This window comes from Stegodyphus dumicola, chromosome 2, assembly GCF_044657685.1.
Source record: "Stegodyphus dumicola isolate Sdum_Otavi_A_Nest chromosome 2, ASM4465768v1".
Taxonomy (NCBI): Eukaryota; Metazoa; Arthropoda; class Arachnida; order Araneae; family Eresidae; genus Stegodyphus; species Stegodyphus dumicola.
The window spans coordinates 264,314,864-264,338,155 of record NC_140769.1 but is presented as its reverse complement, the minus strand read 5'-3'; the positions used below and the strand labels follow the sequence as shown (position 1 = coordinate 264,338,155).

General features: G+C 31.8%; 1 protein-coding gene across 1 annotated transcript in view; it reads right to left on the bottom strand.

Annotated features, from left to right (window-relative positions):
- The window catches only part of Cul2 (cullin 2), a 77,344-nt gene extending 55,344 nt beyond the window's left edge, over window positions 1–22,000 (bottom strand). The window contains exons 1-6 of the mRNA XM_085812119.1: window positions 21,849–22,000; window positions 17,543–17,679; window positions 14,697–14,801; window positions 8,900–8,994; window positions 3,790–3,889; window positions 1,092–1,174 (exon numbers count right to left, since the gene is read on the bottom strand). Coding sequence (XP_085668245.1) covers window positions 1,092–1,174; window positions 3,790–3,889; window positions 8,900–8,994; window positions 14,697–14,801; window positions 17,543–17,659 — 500 coding nt within the window. The 5' untranslated portion in view covers window positions 17,660–17,679; window positions 21,849–22,000. The remainder of the gene's footprint in view (window positions 1–1,091; window positions 1,175–3,789; window positions 3,890–8,899; window positions 8,995–14,696; window positions 14,802–17,542; window positions 17,680–21,848) is intronic.
- Between the last annotated feature and the right edge of the window lie 1,292 nt (window positions 22,001–23,292).

The window sequence follows — 23,292 nt, the reverse complement described above, 5'->3', positions numbered from 1 at the left end:
GCGGTACCTACAGCGATCAAATACTGAATAAAGTCATACTCCACCCAAACATAGGCACCTGTAAGCTCGAATTCTGAATTTCAAATTTGCTTTATTATCTATTGCATATTCTGTAAAACTTTAACAAACTTTTGATTAACAAACTCAATGACTTCAAAGCGAACAGTAGCAACACTGTATGAAAAATCATTTTCATTCCTAGCGCGTGCAAAACTGTCTATCTGAAATTCTAAAGATATGCTGTTTTTAAATACTTTGTGATTTTGCTGTTGAAATGATGTGGCATTGTGGTATTTAATAAATAAAGGAAATGCACAAAACATTAATAATAAAAACAAAAAAGTTTTGTTAAGCTATCTTAGTAAGAAAAGAACACTGCTGTGATAAATTGAGATAATATTAAAAAAAAAGAATGCCAACATTTAACACTGCTATGGGAATTATAAACACATACTGCTATGCTGCTTTTAAAATTTTTGTAATTTTACTGTTGAATTGTATATGGCATAAGTGCTAAGAAAATGATGTTTAATAATAAAGTTAAAAAGATAAAAAAAAAGGGGGGTAGCAGGACTAAGTGGAACAGCAGATTAGTAGACTGCAAGTTCAGCAAGAACATAGAAAACCTTTTTTGGCAATTGTTAAAATTGAAACCTCTCAGATTTTCTTATTTTTTCTTATGTTTAAGAGGGGCGGGGAATCTAATGACATATCACATCCAGAAATGAATAAGAATTCCAACACACATTTATTTCACTGGGCTGTTTAGAGAAAATTATATTTAATTAATTTGCATTTTACTCCAGAAATAATGAAACATTTATACTCAAATAAGTTAAGTATTATTGGAAATCTTTCCCCTTTAGTAACCACAGATTATTATTTTTTTTCACTTCTTCCATTTTTCTGGAAGAAACCCAAACTTGATACCAAGTAACCTAAATTATCTTTTTTGCAATTAAAAAAATAAGAAGAAATTCTGAAGTGATAAAATAGTCACATAATACAAAGAGATCGTTCCTAGTGCATAAACATATTCCATAAACATTGAACAACTTTTGGAATAAAATGAAAACAAAAATCTTGCATACCTTCGAATCCCTTCGAGAAGTAAATGAACTAAATTTTCTCTCAGAATTTCTATCATGTTCCTCTTCCATAGGTCCAACCCTAACTGTAAAAGAAATGTTTTCTGGTAATTTGATTATTCTAGATCATTTTACCACTTTTTAAACACCTTTTCAGAAATATTTATTATTTACAGCAAAACAAAAGTACTGCAACTCAAAAAAAATATTTGTGGTAAGTTTTTACACAAGCAATTTACTAAAATATGTACATAGTAATGTCTTCAATATTAAATTGCTTTATTAAATAAATGTGTAAGTCTACATATGGTGATAATGAAGGATAAAATAATAAGTTTTCCCTCCCTACCATCTCCTTAATAAAAAGCTATTGATAATTCTCTTATACACTTCTCAATAAAGACCAAAAAATTAACGTTTGTTAATTAAATTAGCATTTTGTTTTATTTGCATTTTGATTTCAGACTGTTTCTCATGTTTATGTTTCATGTTTGATTTTTATTTTATTCATATTTGGTAGCTCCTCACTTTTAGTAGATTTTTATTATTATTTTATTGTGTTCTGTGTTCTATATATAAAGCTGGCCTGCTGGGGGACAATTTTCAGGCTATAGTGGTCCTCAACCTCTTATTTAAAAAAACTCACAACTTAAAGATTATCAAGATGTAAAATCACTTACAATTACATCAATATAAATTTACTGTAGTTTATAAAGAAAAAAAAATACTTCCATAATTATATGCAGTTTTGCACTCATCTTTCTTACCAAACATACATATTAATTCAGAGTTACATATATATATTTTTTTAAGTGCTCACTGACTTCAATGAGAAGCTATGGCTGATTTCATCAATTCAAAGTTTCCACAAATGACCAAGATTCTTTCAAAAATAAAAATGACACCAAATAATATATACAGGACAAGTTAAAAAAAATCATCCTGTTTCAGATGATTACAGTAAACAACTCAACTGCATCACATTTACCCATGTTACGTGAAATTAAAACTCTGACTCAGCAAGTTTCTTATCACATTTTATAGATCCCCCATCACACGACACATCCAATCAAACTCCACTTCAATTGACATATGGTAAACCATACTGGATGTGACTAACAATAACAGGGATAACATGGATTTGAGCTTTGGAATTGACTAATGACTTTGACTAGACACCAGGTGAGTAACACATTGCCATTTGCTTCTTTGGACTACAGATGTGTACGTTTAATGTAACAAGCATGCTGTGTATGTCATGTAGAAAAAGGATCTTTCATAGAGCATCTGTAATATGTGACACAAAACTACAGACAAGGATGTGTGCGACATGTAACAAAAGGATCTTACACAGAGCATCTGTAATAAGTTACACACTGGATGTATGAACCATGTAATGAAAGGACTTTACATAGAGTATCTGTAACATGTGACACAAAACTACAGACTGGATGTGTGTATTGCATAACAAAAGGATCTTAGACACAATAATGTGCATCAGAAAACTATTGACTAAATATGTGCGCTGAATACCAAAAGCATTTTGCATAGAGTATCTGTAATGTATGATACAAAACTAAATACTGGATGTGCATGTCACATAATGAAAGGATCTTATATAGAGCATCTATAACGTGTGCATCACGTAACAAAAGGATCTTACAGAAAGAATTTTTAGTGTGGTTCACGAAACTAGATTTCATGCTCGCCTGTATAAGAAAAGGATGTTACATAGATTATCTATAATGTGTGACACAAATTTTGAGTAGTCAAAGTTTAAAACAATGTACCACAAATAAATATGTGCTAATAAACTATAGGTATTTACACACTTTCCCATCAACTATTTTTGACAGACAAAATTGATCATCAAACAGTGCAATTTAGCACCAATAATGTATAAATACTATGTCACAGCACATTCCTAAGATCTTTGCTTCAGTTTCATACAACTGCAATTCTCTGTAATCCAGTTTAGTTTCCGTAATGCAAGAATGCAAGTTAACAGTTATTTCTTTTTTCTTCACATTTTTTTTGGGGGGGGAGTATTACAATTTTGAACCTGACTTCTAGATAACAACAACATTTAAAACAATGCACCTAATCAAAACACAGAAAGATTAGTCTATGGTTCAGCAAAATAGTACAGTCAAGAGCACTATATAGCAGCATGACACCACACTGATTTACATTCTAGGCAATTTATGTTGCACTTTATTCCCACAGAATGATGACTGTTTTGTCGCTATTTTAATACCATCAGGAAATTTTGATTGTCAGAACAACTGACACAAGATTTAATGAATTTCTATGTCAGATAATCTCGAAGCATGAGCTCTTATCTTTTTACATTTTTCATTGTAACATCCATAACTTGTACCCTATTGATTATGAAATTAAATAACAAGTGATCAAATATTACCTAATTAAATATAGTTTCTTTAAACTTACACTGGAATGGTTGATGTAAGTTAGATGGTATCTTGGTCAAAGAGTCTTCAGTACTGTACATTATTTGCGATAGTCATTTTTAAGAGGATGATTCTTTGATACGACTTAAACTGGGTACTGGACTAAGCTACTCATAAGTAGAAGCTTAGAACTAAACTCATAACTAAGCTACTCATAAGTAGATCTACTATACGTTGGCTCCTTTTTTTTTTTTTTTTTTTTTTTTTTTTAATATGAAAGAAATAAATACCTCTCCAATCTCAAGCATCTGATTTGAGACGTCTGCTCTTCCGTACTGCAAGTCCGCTTCATTGAATTTCTGTTTTTTGATATGTTGTGTATTTAAATACCTGAAACAAATGCTTGTTAAAATAATATCGACATAAGTACAATTTGGTATACAATCATACTTATTACATATTCTGTTTACATTTAAATGCAAATAAATCTTAAATAGTCCCTTTAAAAAAAAATTAAGCATGTAGAAATATTTTTATACAAAAGGATATTTGTATTGTATTCTCTTTTTTTATGAAAAAGTCATCTTGGCATATAATCTTATAACATAAATTTAAACGATATGGCATTGTAACAAAGAGAACATACTAAAGCAGTTCTTTCCAAACCTTTTGCCAAGTTAAGCCCTTTTTAGAATCATCTCCTCAAGTATAATCTCTTAAGCAAATACTATATCTTAAAAGCTAACAATATTTAAGCCTTGTATTATGCATGTAGAAATATGGATGGTGTAGATAGTAAGGGAATATAAAGTAAGGACATATCTAAACATTTGTGCAAATACCTATCAATGCTACCTTAACACCTCCAATAATCATTGAAGTCGATACAATGAATTCTGTTTCTGCAAGTTAATCATTACATTCAGTTCAATTCAAACAAATATTTACTCATTACTTGTTATCAGTAATTTTTAATTATTCTTTACAGAAAATAATTACAATTTAACTGATTATTATGCAACTATAGTGCAATTCATGTGTAAATTAAAATATAAGACTAAAAATAAAAATTAACAATGAAACAATCATCTTACTTCAATGTGAACCAGGAGGAACTTATAATGGTTTCCCATCTTGATACATCAGTATATAAAGTCTGCTTTTTTAAGAGGTTATGATTTTATACAATTTATTGCTTTTATTAATGAATACTTCCTAGTTACACAACTAAACTCAAAAACATCAAATGCACAGAAAACTCATCTAAGAATCGCTAAATCCTGACACAATTGATAAGAATTTTCTTTTTATATTAACTCCAAATTAACAAGGAATCTCTATATGGGGCTAGGTTTCAAGTAGCTTCAAGTAGATTCCAGAAAGTCTTAAGACATTCAGGATGAGTAAGAAGCTTCTCTAATGTGCAGTTTGAAGTAAAGGCAAAGCATCTAGAGAGAACATGTTAGAGGACATATGGAATTCAAGGATTCCCTCCTTCAAAATGCTATTTCAAAGTTCCTGATTCTTCAGTTTCATCCAATTTTATTTATTTTTGTAAGGCAGTTGAGAAGCCCCTGGGAAGAATGTGCAGAGCCCCAAATGAGACAAGAAATTCGACCAATTTTCTTCTTCAAAATATATATTTCTAAAATTATTTTTCTGATTCTACATGTTTATGATTCTTCAGTTTCATTCAATTTTAATTTATTATATTTTCCTGAAGCGGCTGAGGAGCCCTTGGGAAGTGTATGCAGAGCCCTAGAAAAGACACACTTCAATGAATTTCCTCATTCAAAATGTAATTTCCAGATTTGTGTTTCTGATTCTATTTGTTTTTCAGACTTATTTATTTTATTTTTCTGGAGTGGCCTAGGGACTCCCGGGAAACGCATGCAGAATTCAGAGGGTTCTGCAGACCACAGATTGAAAACTGCTGCATTTAAAAATAAATGTTAAGGAAATTAAATACTTGCCGCAAAAAGATTCTAGTTAAATAACAGTAAGCAAAGTCACTGATATCATCTAATAACTGAAATGTAAACAAAAAGCAACTAGGAAATATAAAGATGGGTTGGAATTGAGATCATTAAGCAGAATCAAAAGATTTTAATGAATGTGAAATGTCCCCAGGAAATTTAATTCACCACTGGAAGACATTTTCTGAATAATTTTGACTAATTTAGTGTGAAATTTCAATGATTCAAGAAAATTGGTCAAAATCAATGTAAACCATACTGGGTAGGATAACCTTGGTGCTCAAATGAGGGTCTTAAGTAATTAACTGTTGTTTTATTGGTAGGGGGGAGGGGTAATATGATGGTTAAACTTACATAAAATATGCACAATTTTATATATAACTAATCAAGGAAAAGAAATGAATGCACACTGAATTTTTATAATTGATCAAAAAAAAAAAGAATGCTTTCGCTTGAACTCAGGCGGAACTTTTTTAACTGCTTGATTAATAATATAACCTAAGAAACCTCTGTCAATTTCAACTACACTCAAAACCTGATTTATGAAAACTGAGAGAAGAGAAAAGAAATAAAATCAAGCAGATTTAATTTATTTAACATTTAGTATGATATATCTTCAGCTCAGTATTATCCTGCAAGAGTCTAACAAATTGCACTGTTACACAAAAATTGGAAACTTTGCCTCCAGTGTAATATAATAATCCAATAAAATCTATTTTGAATTTTTGTGTTTGTTTTTGATAAAATAATAAAAACAATCTTCAGAAAATTGTATAATCATAAATGATTTTGTGGGTGTTTTCATGTAAACATACATATATTTATGAAAACATACATGTTTTTGTACAGTCCAAAGCCCGAGATCCGGAATCATCCGGACTTCAAATTCTGGATTTTAAATCATCGGTTTAAATCGAATAAGATGTGTAAGAATTATAAAATTACAAGCACAAAATAAAATAATGAAGCATATATAGCCTTAATAGAATAAAAAATTTACAAAATAGCTTAATATTCATTTGTTTCATTAAATATTTCTTTTAAGAGAAACTGTTTTTACTTTTTTTTTGTGTGCTAATACTTTCATTTTAATTTTATAGGTAGATGCAATTTTTTGTTCAATTACAAAATTAAATTGTTCAAGTCCTCTAACTGCCATGTCAAGAGCGACTGATTAAAAGAAACGCATCAAAGTCGCTCGTTCGGAGTTGTTTGATGTATGATTTTAAAGTGGGCCTGTCAACAGCAGAATCAAGTCACCAAATTTGCCCGGCCTTTGGGGATGATGCCATTAAAAACCGAACTGCTAGGCAATGGTTCCAGAAGTTCAGGTCAGGAAATATGTCTGTTAATGATTCACCACGCAGCAGTCGGCCACAAGCACTGGACGATGAGGCCCTGACAGCAGCCATAGAGAGTGACACCAGCCAAACATGTGCTAAGCTTCCAGGTATTTGATGAAATGATCAAACATCATTTGCACTGCATACAAGGCATACAAGTTGAGCAAAGTGGGCACCCCACTCACTATCCGCTGCAAACAAGCAACAGCGTGTTGCTGTCTGTTTGCCATTGCTTACTCGGTACCGAAATGCATCCATATTTCATTGAGTACTCGTCAGCAATGAAAAGTGGGTCCAGTATAACACACCCAGGCATTCCAGACATTGGTTGTCACCATGGGACCCTGTGCCTCACACTGCAAAACCTTCTCTCCACCCACACAAGACCATGCTCTGTATCTGGTGGACTAGTCACCAAGTGGTGCACTATGAGCTCCTGCCAGTGCGCTAAACCATCACAGCAGGCCTGTACTCGCAGCAGTTGGAATGCATGCATCAGGCACTGATGGATAAAGAGTCAGCATTGGTCAATCATAAGGGTGCACTCCTCCTCCATGACAATGCGAGGTCGCATGTGCTCAGGAGGCCAGCAACTGTGCTAGGAAACACTACCCCATCCACCATACTCCCCAGACCTCACGTCAACAGACTATCACCTTTTCCATACCCGGTACAACCATCTTCTTAGGAAATCCTTTATCAACTAGTCAGACCTCGAAAAGGTCCTCATGGACTTCTTTGCATCCAAGACACCCAAGTTTTACCGCGATTGCATAGCACAGCTAACCACCCGTTGGCAAAGGGCACTGGATACTGACGGTGATGAGGATTAGCAGTGATATTATTTGTTTTATGATTTTCTTTTCTTTCTGACTGGCCAAAAAGGTAAGAACTGTTTTGGTTCTTTTTGTATAAAAGAAAGTAAATAAAAATAAACAGTTTTCCACACACAATTCAGCACCACTTACCTAATGTGCATGCACTACTAATTAATTCAGTTCTCATATACCAGGAAGGCGAAAATACACAAAAAATTCAAAATATTTTCATTAAAAAATTAATGATATAGAAAAACATAAAATACCAAGTGCAGTTAAAACAATCATAAAAAAAAATACAATTGAAATTACAGTTTCTATGCAAAAACAAGCAATTTGGCCAGTGGGCAAGAAGGCAGCTTTTTTGGTACACAAAACTGAAAGTTTACTTTGTTCTCACTCGAAAAAGGCTTAGAAACTGCCTTAATTTGCTCTGGATGCTATGCTGAGTCAATATACGGGATAATTTAATAATCTAAATGATAATTCCAGAATAAATTAAGCATAATTTAATTCTCAATAATAAAAGAAGACGTTACTAGGTTGTTGTCAAGCTTAGTTTCTTTAGATTGGCAACAAATCCACTATTCTACCAAGTTTCAAATGTAAAAACAAATATGGTTGCTATGCTAAAAAAATTAGGCTTAGCGGCACTTAACTTTTAAATTGTTGATAATTCTACAACTATAACATGTAAGGCACAAAAACCTTAACCAGAAGGTAAGAACAACATAATTCAATCATTTTTAAAGCAAAAAATGCACAATTTACAAATATATAAGAATAAAGAAACTGAGTTCACTGAGCCGAGTAATAGAGTAGATATATATACATATATTTATATACTTTTGGTGCAGCCAATTGCAACCAAAATGGGAGGTGCAAATCTACATGTTATAGCAGTTCTATATACAAAATTTCAATGTTCTGAAGCTACTCGTTTTTGAATTATGCAAAGTACATACATACAAACACCACGAAAAAAATATCTTCAGAATCCATTTTAAATCAGTTTTCTAATTTTTTGGGGGGAAAAAATTCGATGGCGGTCAACCTGGGTATTCTTGTTGAAATAAGATACCCAACATTTTCCACGATTACAATAATTTCTTTTTACTTCGTACAAGAAAGCAAAAGCAACAAAAGAAAAAAAAAGGAAAAACGGAATAAAAATAGATTTACATAAATGTTACTTTCTAGGCTAAAATTAAAATGCCTGCTATAGACTTAAAAAAAATCAAGAAAAAATTATGATAAACTTACATATATAATTTATTTAAATAATTGATGCCTTGGCTGTACTGAGTCCAACTTTTATGATAAGCTACAAGAAGACCTTCCTGAGAAGATACCACAAGCTGAAAAAGAGGAAAAACTTTTAAATACTGTGTTGGATGGGCAAAATGTATTTTAATTAGATAATAAAGGTATGCTTAGCATAAGATATTATCCCCTTTGAATATTTCTTATATTTTGAATAACAGCCGAGGCCCCTTGATTAGTACCTTCTGGCCATGAAAAATATTTCGGTACTAGTAGATCGATGAAACAGCACTTTTTACTTCCAGTGGGGAATGGGACTATTCACTGCCGCTGTTTCGATGTAATGCAATTTTGCCTTTCAGCCTATCCATCATCAAGACATATTTTTCTTGACATGCTTATATTATCCATATCTTGCCATATTATATTAAGTTCATTTAGTTTAATAATTTTGTTAACCTATTGTATACCTCAGACTGTCTTACATTTAAAAAAAAAATCTTTTACTATTAAATGCAGCTTTTAGAATTATTAAAATATACTAAAAGCATTAATAATTAAAATGAAATGTAAATTTTTACAATTGGAAAAAACTGAATTTTGTTTATGATTTTATATTAAAATTAGATTTCTTGCAAGTATATAAAAACAAATCATATGCAAAAATTTGCTCTACATCAAAAGTTATGGAAAACATCTTTCTAAAATTTTGCCATTTAAAGAACCAGATGGTTTGTTAACATTAACATTTTAACAAATTCCTTGCGTGGAAACCTTTGAATAATATATAAAATGTCTCTGTATATTATTTTATACAAATATATTGTTATGCATGACAAAAAAGTTAACTTATTAGCATATCTATTTATATATTTATTAATTTTAAGTGAGTAATGTGCTAATGAGATTCCAAAGTAATTCCAAATTAAGATTTCTTAAAAGTATGAGTTTTCTGCTTGCATGAGTGATTTCTCTGAAACAGCTCATTAAAATTTCAAGAAATTTTGGCAAATTGTGTAAACTTTTTCTGCATAATTTTAGAAACAATAATACAACAGAATATCTCAAGAGATTTAGCCCTTAATTATGAAATGTGATGAATTTGTTCTTTGATAATTGACATGATTTTCCAACTATGTGTAATTTCCTTAAATCCCACATTTGTAAATAATTAATTGTATGTGAAATATGCAAACTTTATTGTGTATTTCTTTTCTACTTTATGGTGAAATGGTCCACCGCAAATCAGTTGCTAGTTGGTTGTTCTGTCAGTGAAATAATGACTGCATGAAGTCTTAGACACTCCAGTGGGTATTGTAATCAATTGCATTCACAGCTGCAGGAGACTGATATTTTGGCCCCACTAGTAACCATGCGAATACAGGTATTTAACACAGGTTCAAACTCAGATGAACGGGTCAGCTGCATGGTTGGTTTTTATGGTTTTTCCCACACATAATGTGAATATGAGTCCTCTATCTAGATTACCCTCCTTTTAGCAAATAGTTCTCGTGTGCTTTGCTATATTTAAATAACCTAAACTAAGTTAGAATTTATATGGGCCAGGCCACAGCCCATATTAATTCTACTAAACGAAAAGTAAAGGACTTCTTTCAAAACAATTACAAGTTCTTACTCTTGTCAACTGTGTGAAAATTTGAGAACTTTAGTAATTTTGTCAAAATATTATGCACCTGGAAATAATAGATCACTTTTTTTATTTTATGTCAAATCTAAAGCATACATAACATAGAAGGCACACAGAATAAACATCCAATAAACAAAAAAGGTTCTGAGAACAAACACCCTGAAGGAAAATATTGGGGGGGGGGATTATTTCCAGACATGTGGCAAAATATGATGTCTGGAAATGATTTCCTGCTTCATTTCTTGGCAATTCTAGTGCACATATGATAAAAATGCAGAAACAATGTTCTAAAAAGTTTCTGCAAGAACAGTGTGGCATTCCTCCCTTTTACGTAACAACTTAAGCGAGGAGGAACCTAGTAAACTGCTAAGCGAATAATCGCTTAAGTACAGAAACGGAAATGTCCAGAACGCTTAAGTCCAGAAAGAGAAACAAAACTCACAAAGGGTTAATTACCCTTTATTGCTGAAAATAAAAATATACAGTTGGCCCCTTTCTCAGGGCGCACAGCTATGCCTCCACTTGGGCTTAAACTCAAAAGTGTAAGAAATAAGAGCTTAACTAATGCTTAAATAAGGAGATGTAGCCGTAACTAGTTGGCCCCTAAATATCGAATTAGCTAGTAAATCTATCAAGGGACCATAATATGGCCCAGCATAGTAACAGCTTAGAGAGATATGGTCAAAAGGCAAACAGGCACTAGTCAAAAACTCTGATTCTCTCTCCCGAAGTGAGAGGAACTCCGACTTAAATACTGCTTCTGCTCATTTGCATTAAATGTGATTCTAAAAACACATTCTGGTAGGAAATTGTAAGTTAAAATTAGAATAGCTAGGAAAGGAGCTTTAACTTAAAAATATCTGTTAAAAACTTACGATAAATCTTACAACAGGATTATTTTTAAAAAAATTCATATAAAAAAATAATAGAATTCACATGAAAATACCACATAGGAAACAGTGGATCACTTCTGCATCATTTGACAAATTTAGTACACACAAAGTGCAGCGTAAATTAACAGGGGTTAACCAAACACTGTCCCAAGTATTTTCAATGGAAAAAGGGTACGCCCCCCCCCAAAATAACAGTAATGCAATGCAAATAAGAACTTGATCTAATTGATCTAGAACAAATGCTTATTTACATTGCATTATTATCTTTTTTTTTTTTTTTTTTTTTAAGTGACCTAGAGCTGATGTGGAAACAATACAAGAAGCTGACTCTTAACCAAATAAAAAAGGAAAATCACTCATAGAAAAAAGAAATTAAAAAAAATTAAAACAATCTTTTCAGAAGAGTCCAGAACAATTCTAAGACTGCCACAATCCTTGCCAGGAAAGCAGAATCATGGTGGTGATATTGACAGTTCATTTGCGAACGTCAGCTAATACTATTAAAGTACTGCCTTCATATTTGGATATAATTTTACTTAGCCATAGCTTAGAAATCACGTTTTCCAAAATTTCCCAAATGGCAGTAGTCCAAGCAAAGAGATTTGTCTATCTCACAGATTTTTGCAATAAGGCACCACGAAAAATAAAAAAAAAAATAATTATTAATTATAATGGAAAAAAGAAATTAAAAAAAAAGATAAAACACATCTTTTCAGAAGAGTCCAGAACAATTCTAAGACTGCCACAAGGAATTATAATTATTAATGATATTATAATTGCTTACAAATTAAAAAATGATGCTTCAAGTAAACTTCAAGTGTGTACAAGTAGTTTTTTGAAATCACAAATATACGTCAAATGAAAACTTCTAGGACACTAGACATCCATTAATGAGCATAAATGAATGCAAAGATATCGGTGAATATTGCGAAGAAATTATTCATAGGAAATTCTCTCCGACAATTCCAGGAAGAGAAGAGAATTTTGCTTGTGTCTCCGTCAAGTTATACACAAAATCTCCTTCTTCAGGGCAACTTTCCTATTTCCACAGATAAACACTGCTCTCAGAAAGCAATTCAGCACTGAGGATGAAGTACTAGAAAATAGACTACATGCCTTAAATAATATTTTGCACAAAGAGTTTCAGAGATGTTTCCGTATCTCCAGCAGTACACAAAATGCTGAGGTAAATGTATTGCTGTCAGAGGAAAGAGCATTTTGAAGATGACTGAAATATGCAAGTGTAAAATATTACATAATTATTTTTAAATGCATTGCATTATTTTTGGGTACATCTTAGGTACTTCTCAAACATGTATATAAACTTATTTTAATTTAAAAAAATTGAAACTTCACCTTTTAATAATTTTAAATAATAATTTATGCATATTTCATACTGCATAAATTTGATAACATACCCTACTTCATAATATACTACATACATATTTTGTAACATACTTCATATCACATAAACTTCATTACTTTAATTAGAAAAAGTTGAAACTTCATATTTATTTCTAAGGGAACAACAAGTGATTAACAGTTACAGAAAATAAACTCACCCCAGCACAACATTTTGAAATATATATATATATATATATTTCTATTAAAATGAAAAAAGGTTTATTCAAATGAAAATATGCTTTATATATTGAGATATATATCTACAACGCAAAGCGACAGGGAGGCTCACGCCCCGGCCATACGGAATTAAGTGCCAACCCCGGGCAAATATATATATATATATCTACAAAAAAAAAAAAAAAAAAAAAAAACAGCAAGTGTTACATCAGAAGATATATAAAGTTTATTCATGGTGCGGTCTATACTGCATTCTAAAGAAAAGAGCCAAATCACTTGTTTAGGTAAATTTGCTTATACTTTCTGTAGGGTACTGCATAGTTTAAAAAAAAAATGCAAGTTTAAGACTGTAGCCTAACAGGCAAACAAATCTCAATGGTGAATGAAGTTCACGTTCAAACACAAACACAGCACAGAACCTGATATGGATTATAATTTGACCTTTTTTTTTAATAATTTTTATTCTGTACTTGTAATTCTACATTTTGTGTCATCGAGTAGTCGGTAAGTCAGCAGCAAGAAGGCCCCGACTGTAATAAATATATGTACCTATGCATACGTACATATATTTATTACTTTGCACATACAAGGGTTTTCATACATATATACATTGCATCATATCAACTAGATATATATACTTCATACTTTAATTAGAAAAAAATAAAATTTGACATTTTAATTAACATACTTCCTACTACATAAACTTAATACAGTCAAAAGTCATTAATCCGGACTCGTCGGGACTTCGCCGATTCTGGATTATTGATTTTTCCGAATTATAGATCATCAGTTTAAATCGCGTAAGATGGCATGCAGAAATTCTAAAATTAAAAATATGAAACCGTAATTTATGAAATAAAAAACAATTATGATCTAAAGGGTATCAAAATTTACAAAAAAAAAGGTTAATATTTATTTGTTTACTTTATTAAACATTTCTTTCAATGTAAGTTGTTTCGTTTTATGTGATAATACTTTCTCTTTAATTCTATAAACAGACAAGTTCCGCTGTTTAAGTCCCGTTAATTGCTGTGCCGAGAATACCGACTAACTTGTCAATCGAAATTTTTTCGTTTTCACTAACCTCTCTGTCACATTCTTTATGTCTTTATCCATATTTTGCAGCAATTCCACTTTTTGTTTGATGGACATCGAAACATACTTTCGTTTTGTACGATCCTTTGGGAGCTCCAGAATCAAAAATTCTATTTGACATAATCGAAAGTTCAAGTTTACTTTTTTAGTATTGCTCTTACAGTCTGCAAAAAATAATAAGCCGGATCCAATTTGAAAATTAAGTAAGAACGCAATCATCAACATTAACTGAAATAGATAATTAGATAATTTTAGCTTAAACCGTCCGTTATACATAAAACGCGCACGTGAAATCATATTCTGCGCTTGCACACACGCAAACGTGCAGTCGTAAGAGGTCTTACGTGCACACATAAACGCCTATGCGCATGTGTCGACGCGGAGCATGCGCAGAAAGTTTTTAGCTTTGAGGTCCGGATTATAGATCATTCCGAATTATGGGTGTCCGAATTAACGACTTTTGACTGTATTTAATAATATACTTTATACAGACTTCATATCACATAAGTTTCATATTTTAATTACAAAAAATATTTTAACTAGAAAAAACTAAATTTTTAAAACCATTATTTATATTTACCTGATGCAGTTTCTTGACATGCTCGTCAAGATACTTTTTTGTTTCCACATATAATCTATCACCTAATGGCTCTGGGAAAGCCACACACAAAGCATACACATCAGTATAAAATGTTAAGGAAAAATACGTATATTTCCATAAAAAAATTATATTTTCGAAATGCTTAACATGACATACCCATGCAAATTTATAAAACAAGAACTTACAGAAATTCAACTCATAACTTTCCATGACAAAACATAATAAAATAATTATCCAATTAATATAATACAATTATTATATATATTATATATTAAAATTAAATATAATATAATGCTAATTATCGAATTAAATGAGTACCCAAATTTCAAATGTTTAAAATTAAATACAATACAATAATATGAATATTACAAAAGTGTAATTATTCCACACATTACTGTGAAGCAAATAAACGAAGTACAAAGTCAGAGATTAGTAATTGTCAGGACTTCGGAGATTCTAGAAATTTCTGGATTATAGATCATCAATGTAAATATAGTAAAATTACATGCAGAAATTACAAATTAAATATGAAATCTTATTTGTGAAATAATGAAACATTTGTGATCTCAACAGAACAAGCTTAAAAAAAGAACTAAAGGCTAACATTTGCTGTTTCATTAAAAATTTCTTTCAACCTAAGTTAAAGCAATCTCCCTTCACTTTAATTTTATAGACAAGACATAATTTCTCATTTTAAGTTGTATTGCTTCAGTGCAGAGTTGAGAATTTCCACTACATAATAACTGATCTTTTTATTCTCAATAACCTCTTTATCACTTTCTGCACAATTTGTAGTAAACCGTGATATATGCTTTGCCATCCACTGATTGACGATTGGAATATTGTCACTGCAACCTTCTCCTCTGCTACACTAACGAAACGAAGCACATGATCCAGATAACAGATTATTCCAGTTATTTGATATCCTGATTTCAGACTTTGTACTGTGTGTGCATATATATATATACACACAATACAAAGTTCTCTATTCATAAAAACCTTACAGCACTGCCACAAGAAAATTATTTAAAATTAAATTTAACTATACTTTATTTCTTTTGAAGCAATATATATATATATAATCAAGATATAATAATTAAATCAAAATTGGTACTTAACAGACCAGAACTTAACTCGAATCTGGAACAAAAACAAAACAACACAATAAAAATAATATTGAAAATTTCTTTGGCCTTTTCCAAGAAGCAGCCAAAAAATTTTTAACAGATTCACATTTCTGAATTAAACTGCTAGCCAACCAAAATGTATCATCATGAAAGAAGCATCCCAACAATACGAAACTCGCATCACGTGTGTACCACAATGGAACATGCAAATGATTATGATTTCAGTGCATATATGGCAACTGCAGCACTCCTACAATCTGTATATAAAGACTACCATTTTGATTAACATGAATTGTCTTGCGAGAAATTTTATGTGTGCAGCTTCATTATACCTCATAGAAAAACACAAGCATCATTTGAGCATGTTTACGAGTTCAAATGCGGCAGAACCATTGCACACAGAGATTGCAAATTACCCTTATGGGAAACTGCTTATCATGTCACATGTAGCCAAGGAACAGCCATGCGAATATGGAATTGGTAGAGGCATGAGGTAACGACTGACAGACAGGAGCAATAGCAACCGCCTCGTTGCAATACCTCATAGAAAGACAAGCTTATTGTGCACATGGCACTGATGAAGCACTGCCACATCCGCAACTATATCCCAGTGAATGCAATCTGTGTCTGCACTAACAATTCAACATCAATTGTAGTACAATGAACTGTCCAGTAAGCATCCAATGCTTCACGTACCTTTAAATCAGTGGCGTAGCTAGGGTGAGGCAAGGGGGGACATGTGTCCCCGGGCGCAGCATCCAAGGGGCACCAAATTGATGCTACGAAATTTTTTAATGAAATATTTTCCATTCTTGGCACACAGAAAGGGGTGCAAATTCTTCAGTTGTCCCCGGGCGCTGGAAACTCTGGCTACGCCCCTGCTTTAAATCAAAGGTGTTTGTAATCTTCAGGTGCAAAAGCATACTGAAGGAGGAAACATACATCTCATTGGCATGACATTGTGTTTTCAGACTAATCATGCTTCTGCAGACAGTACCATGATGGTCAGATTAGTGTTTGGAGACAATATGAAGAAATGCTGCTCAACTGCTGTATTATCCATTGTCATACTGGCCCTGAACCAGATGTTATGGTGCAAGGTGGTATTGGATTCCACTGCTGCACTCCTTTATATTCATTATCGGTACGCTTAGACAACACTATATCTCTAAGGTTTTGCAGCCTCCTTTCCTTCCTCACATCAAAGTTTGCCTGCAGCCACATTTTAATAGGATAATCCATGACCACAAATTGCACACTATATTCAAACTTTCTTCTTAGGCTACCACAATGGATTATTACCTTGCTTTACCAGTTTTCCATACCTATTGCTCATCAAACATGTCTGCTTGATGACTGGAGAACATCTAGCTGCACCTGCGGCTACACCAGATGAACTCCCATTCTCTACAAATATATCAAAAGGCACTTTCACTCAATGCAACGACACATAGTTGTGGTTATTGACAAATGTGGTAACACTCAATAATTTTTTTATTTGTATTATTAAAAAAAATTACATTACATTACTTATTTATTTGTTTTTTATATGGCACTTAGTTTTGATTTATTGATTTTATTATCATCCAGATATAATTTAGACCAATGCATTTGCAATGGTCCAACTATGTATCACTACCTTGTACTAAAAGGTTTTACATTATTACTTCATAAAATTACAAACAATGAAGGATATGTGAAACGATCATTCCAGACATGACGGTCAATGTGTCCTAATGTAATAACACCTTCTACTGTGTCCCTGAGAAGGGACCACGTTGCATCAAAATCAACGACTTTCGGCCTCAAAGACATTTTTGACAAAAATCAAGAACCTGGAGGGAAAAAAGGAATTTAAACAGATAAGCAAAAATATAACCAGAACAAACAAAACATTATATATAGAATAAAACTTGTTTCATTTTTGTTTAATAGAATACAGTACAAATATGGTAAGATGGCATGCAGAAATTATACAATTAAAAATATGAAACCGTAATTTATGAAATAAAGAGCAATTATGATTTAAAAGGTATCAAAATTTACAAAAAAAAAAAAAAAAAAAAAAAAAAAAAAATATTTATTTGTTTACTTTATTAAACATTTCTATCAATGTAAGTTGTTTAAGTTGCTTCGTTTTTTGTGCTAATACTTTCTCTTTAATTCTATAAACAGTCATAATTTCTTGTTCAGTTACAAAGTTCCACTGTTCAAGTCCTGTCATTATTGTGTCGAGAATACTGACTAACTTGCCAATTGAAATTTTTTCGTTTTCAATAACCTCTCTGTCACTTTCTTCACTATCGGAAGCACAAGGGTAAACGCTCTGCGTGCATGCGTAGCGGACACGTGCATTAAACGCATTACGTAATGCGTTTAATGCACGTGTCCGCTGCGCATGTGTAAGTTTGTGGCTTTGAGGTTCAGATTATAGATCATTCCGGATAATGGACTTTGTACTGTATTAATTTCCACATTAAAACATAACAAATGCCAGTTTTATTCAAAACACATAATTTCATTTTTTTAAATACTGCCATACAATTATATGAATCAACATAATAGTCTCCCCCCCCTCTAGGGCAAGTAAATTTTAACTTACAGTTCATTTATTTATTTTTATATACATAATAGCAGCCAATCCAATCGTAGAACCTAACTTTTCCTCAGCCAATAGCAAAACGCCAGAGACTAAACAGACTAATATTCTCAATGCAGGACATAATTAAACCCAAGCAAACTCAAAATTTTAATTCTGCAGTATTTCTAGAACTATTTAAAGTAATTAAAGCATTAGAGTCCATCTTTGGCTTTAAGCAAATATCTAAACTTACAAATATTATTAGTAAAAATCTCAATCAGCTACGTGCTTCAGAAACTCAAATAAACTTTATATATTATTCCTCATAATTGAAGAACTTAATGAAAGCAATCACGAATAATTGCCCTTAGCTCATTATCTTAAGAATGTCAGACACTATATTCTATACAGAATAACTGTCAAGCTAAAATTAAATTCTCTCCAATGTATTTAAGTCACACAGTGGAAAGCGCAAAATATATCTTTAAGTTCAGCAGGCTCCGATACTAAATTAACCCCTCCCCCTCATTACTATTTGGCTGCCCTTCTAAATTCATATGGTCTGAAGAGAGCCTCTAGCCCCTCCCCCTAGCACAAAAGCTCAAACCTTACCCTATCAGATTCTCTCCTCTTTGGCAAAGATTACCATCTAACTCTTGCTCTTGATTATATACTCAGCTAGGACACTCCATCCCTGATGTCTACATGTCTGATCGCAGAGTAACTACAGAGGATATTTAGCTTCCACACTAATTACGTATTTCTTATGACGATTTTCTACTTTGTTATGAACTCTCTACAACTTTCCTACTGCTACAGATCTGCCAAAATTCTTCTTCCGACTACAATACATCTGTTTAAGACTTTCAATATGCTGTTCAACGATCAAAAAGTTATCTACTTGTTACATTGGGATAGGGAGTCTTCCCAGGTGCCCGCAACCGTGAATTCTGTTCACGAAGCGATATACATAATATGTCAGCAATATTCTTTTTCATAAAGCTGTTGAATTAATTTACATAATTGTGTGCTAGAAACAGAAATGAAAGGCATTTATCGCCCCCAATGCATTTTCATGTGGTGTTAACTGGTTGCATGCCCAGCAAACAACTGAATCCACAGTTCAAATCCTAGAGATGGCCTAATTCATTTTTTCATATTTCTTATTCTGAGTAACCTCAAAGTTCAAACAAAATGGCCTAAAATTTTCCGTAGAGTCTACCCATATATCATAACACTTCTAGCTGGAAGTGTGCCAAGAAATTTTCAGTCCCATGTTGGGAAAGGAGAACATTTCCAAGACTGTTTCTCTCATGTAAATAATGGCTTTCTTTCTTTATTATCTATTATGTAGGTTCTTAATGTCATTTTATTTAATTTAATTATCCAGCAATGAGTTTACCATAAGTCGTATTACTCACCAAAAGAAAAATCGCCAAAATCTGTGCAACCGTGTACCAAAGTAGCACCAATTTCCTATATCATTTCCTGTAAAATTAAAAACTGAAAATATTTTTGAAATTTCTAAATAAGGTAAGCTAATATTTCTTTTTTGTACTGCACAGATAAGATAACATGTATTTTCATTTTTATGTTATTTCCTCATTTCATTTTGATTTAAAGTGCAGTTTAATAAGATTATAATTTTTTTATATTTTATTCCAATATGTTTTTGATGCTATTTTACTTGGGAGGGCATTGCACGTAAACAATAATGGTGCCACAAAAAACAAAATTACCAATTTTCACCGATATTTCACCTGAAATATATCTTTCCCAAATTCTTAATTAATAGTTTATTGCTATAAAGCTATACCATGTAGTAAGGGAGAATTCATATAAAATAAATATAATGGGGAAAACACAAATGCAATTGGCTATTATTGAAAAGGACTACTTTCTCAAAAGTCATATTTTTTATAAACAAGCCACTTCTAAACTTTAAGAGAAGATTTTGATGTTTGCTTCCAAAACAGGGAAAATCTGATTTGCTAAGCTGCAATATTTCTGATCTTGATATTATGGTACAAGAAGAGTTGAGTACACTGAAAATTCAAACACAAAACTTTTCCAAAACACATGAGAATGTTAAATTTTGTAATTTAAAAGTCACCTTAGAAGAATATCCTTAATAAAAGTTGTTACCAAACAAACATAATTGACTTTCCTTCTTATCAGGTGGAAACAGGTTATAGTCAATCAACAATTTACTAAACAAAGCAACAAAGAGGTTGAATACCTTTTTTAACAAGGTGATATAAAAATTAAACAATTTTATACCATTAATTAAATAAGAACTTTTGCAAGGTAAGATTCTGTGATTCCCCCATCTGAAAACTTGTTTACATGAGTAATATTAAAAACAATAATACAATAATAATAAACTGTTTTTTAAACATCTGCTCGCATGGTTAGTGTAATTGTTAAGTTATTCGTGTGCAATTACTTATACTATGATAATATTGAATACTGTGTATTAGAGAGATTAATGCAAGGAGATCAATGAAAAAAAACTATTCTTTTAAAAATGATCAAGGCAACAAAAGTGATGGGAGTCCCTGATTTACAGGAATAAATTATTTTTATAACTGTTTACAATTATTTTTTCAGTATATTACAGGCTGATTTTTTTCGAGGGAGGGAGACAATACTTCATTGAAATCATTAAACTGGAAATTTTAAGTACAAAATGGAAATATATTACTTTAATTTTACAAATCAAAACAATAATGTAATCGTCACGTCTTACAATTTCGTATATAATCATCTATATAGTTTTATTATTTCTTAGAATACAAGTGACGCAACTCGTGCTATGATGAAATGAAAGATACATTTTTCTAAAACTTTGAAACGGTATATCCTAAGGGCTGAACAGAACAGCATTGCGTATAACCCTAACCACTCTGATAATAATATTTACTTAGTATTCATAGCAATTCAAATCCGCGAACTTACAACACGAACAGTAATCGTCCAAAAATCTTAAATGTTTCTCACTTTCAATTCTCACGCTCAGTAGGCAAATATAAATAAAGGAAACATGAATTTAATAACAGCGCAATTTTCTCTGACGAACAATAAAAAATTATAGTATTTACGATCTTGTAGATGAAACATCGGGCAAGAGACTATCTATTTTAAATATGGCAGACATTTTCATTAAAATGACCTAAAGGTTATAAGAAGCAAAAAAATATTTATATAATGATATACACAAACGGTTGAAACTCGAAAGAAAAACAACATAACAGCGATCAGAGATAAATTGTGAAATACATGAAAAACCATAAAGTTCTCTTTCTCCGTTAGTACTCTAAACATGCCGATGTTTAAAACGAAAAAAAAAAGAAAAGAAAAGAAAAACCTAGAGAATTTACCTACATTTTAAAACACAAGCGTAAAGAAAAAACGTTCACTTACTTAAACGTACTCTATAAATTTCATTAGTAGCAAGTTTTCCACATATTCAATTACCAACACATTCACTCTTTTTAATGGGCACACTTGCTACCATACGCACCAGATTCCACCTTAATCATAAACATAGAAATTAGGTTGACAGTACAAGGTTCCATAGTTTGCAAAACTGCCACAAGAGCGAGCCTACACATATCGTGGGGGGTGAGATTAATTTACTAATATCATTATGAATTACAGTTAAATTATAATAATTTATATTATAAATGTTGGTAAAGTAAGCAAAAGTGCATTTTAAAAATTCTCATTTATACGTCTTAAAATTCTGTAATATTTTTAACTGGGGAGAATATATCGTGATTGAAAATATAACTAATATCCAACGATATTAGATATAAACGGAATTAATGCATAACTAATGTCATAAAATTCAAGAAATTTCTATTGCTATAACTATGAAATTTCTTTTTATCATAAGTTGCATATTCATATCACGTCCGGGTCACCAATTTCAGATATTTAGATGATTATTAAACGCCAATTTGTAAAGAATAAATTCTTTTAATAAATCAAAATATATACACAGTATTAGAATAACATTAATGAGCGATGAACAGATTGTGCACACGAAAAAAAAAAACAGAAACAAGAATTCTTTTTTACAGACCCGCAAAATCGAGTTTCTTAGTGCGCATGCACTAGAAAAAGAAATCAGGAAGGCACATCAGGGCCAAGGTCCGTCTTGCATCAGGGCAAGGCCTTGGTCAGGGTCGGTTGGTATCTACTTGGCCTTGGTCAGGGTCGGTCGATGTTGAAGAAATGCAAAGGTAAAAACCCAGTCATAAAATAACTATACATACCGCTTTAAGCTAGAATAAATTCTTCTTTCGCTATTTCACAGCCGTCTAATCGTTTTCAAAAAATTAACTACTTTGTCCCCCTTTTTTTTTAATAAAGGACCTAAATCTTCTTGTTGAAAAGGCAAGTCATAATTTGTTATTTCTAAACAGTTACATCAGTATCATAAACAGTAAGATAACCTCGGTTATCTTACTGTTTATGATACTTACTGTTTTCGATGAACTGTTATTTGTAGTATTGAAAAAAGTAGTGTACTGAAAATTTTTCCTTTCGACCGAACACGTCGTAGGTCAGGGCGTGAGACTTTGGGTTAGGAAACCAGAGGGGCTGGTTAGAAACTCATCAAAAACAAGTCATCTAAAAATCGGTTTTGTTTAAATTTTCTTCCTGGCAATTTATTTCCTTTGTGTTACATTTATTGGAGAATGTATCAAATTTTGTAGAACCTTTAAGGCCTAGAATAATCCAGTTGGTTCATCAAGTTCATATAAGCGGTTACTTATTCAGTTCTAATAAAGTTGAATTTGGTCTATTACAGGATTCGAGTAGAAGATTAAAGGAGATGCTTGATGGGAAAGAAGCCGAG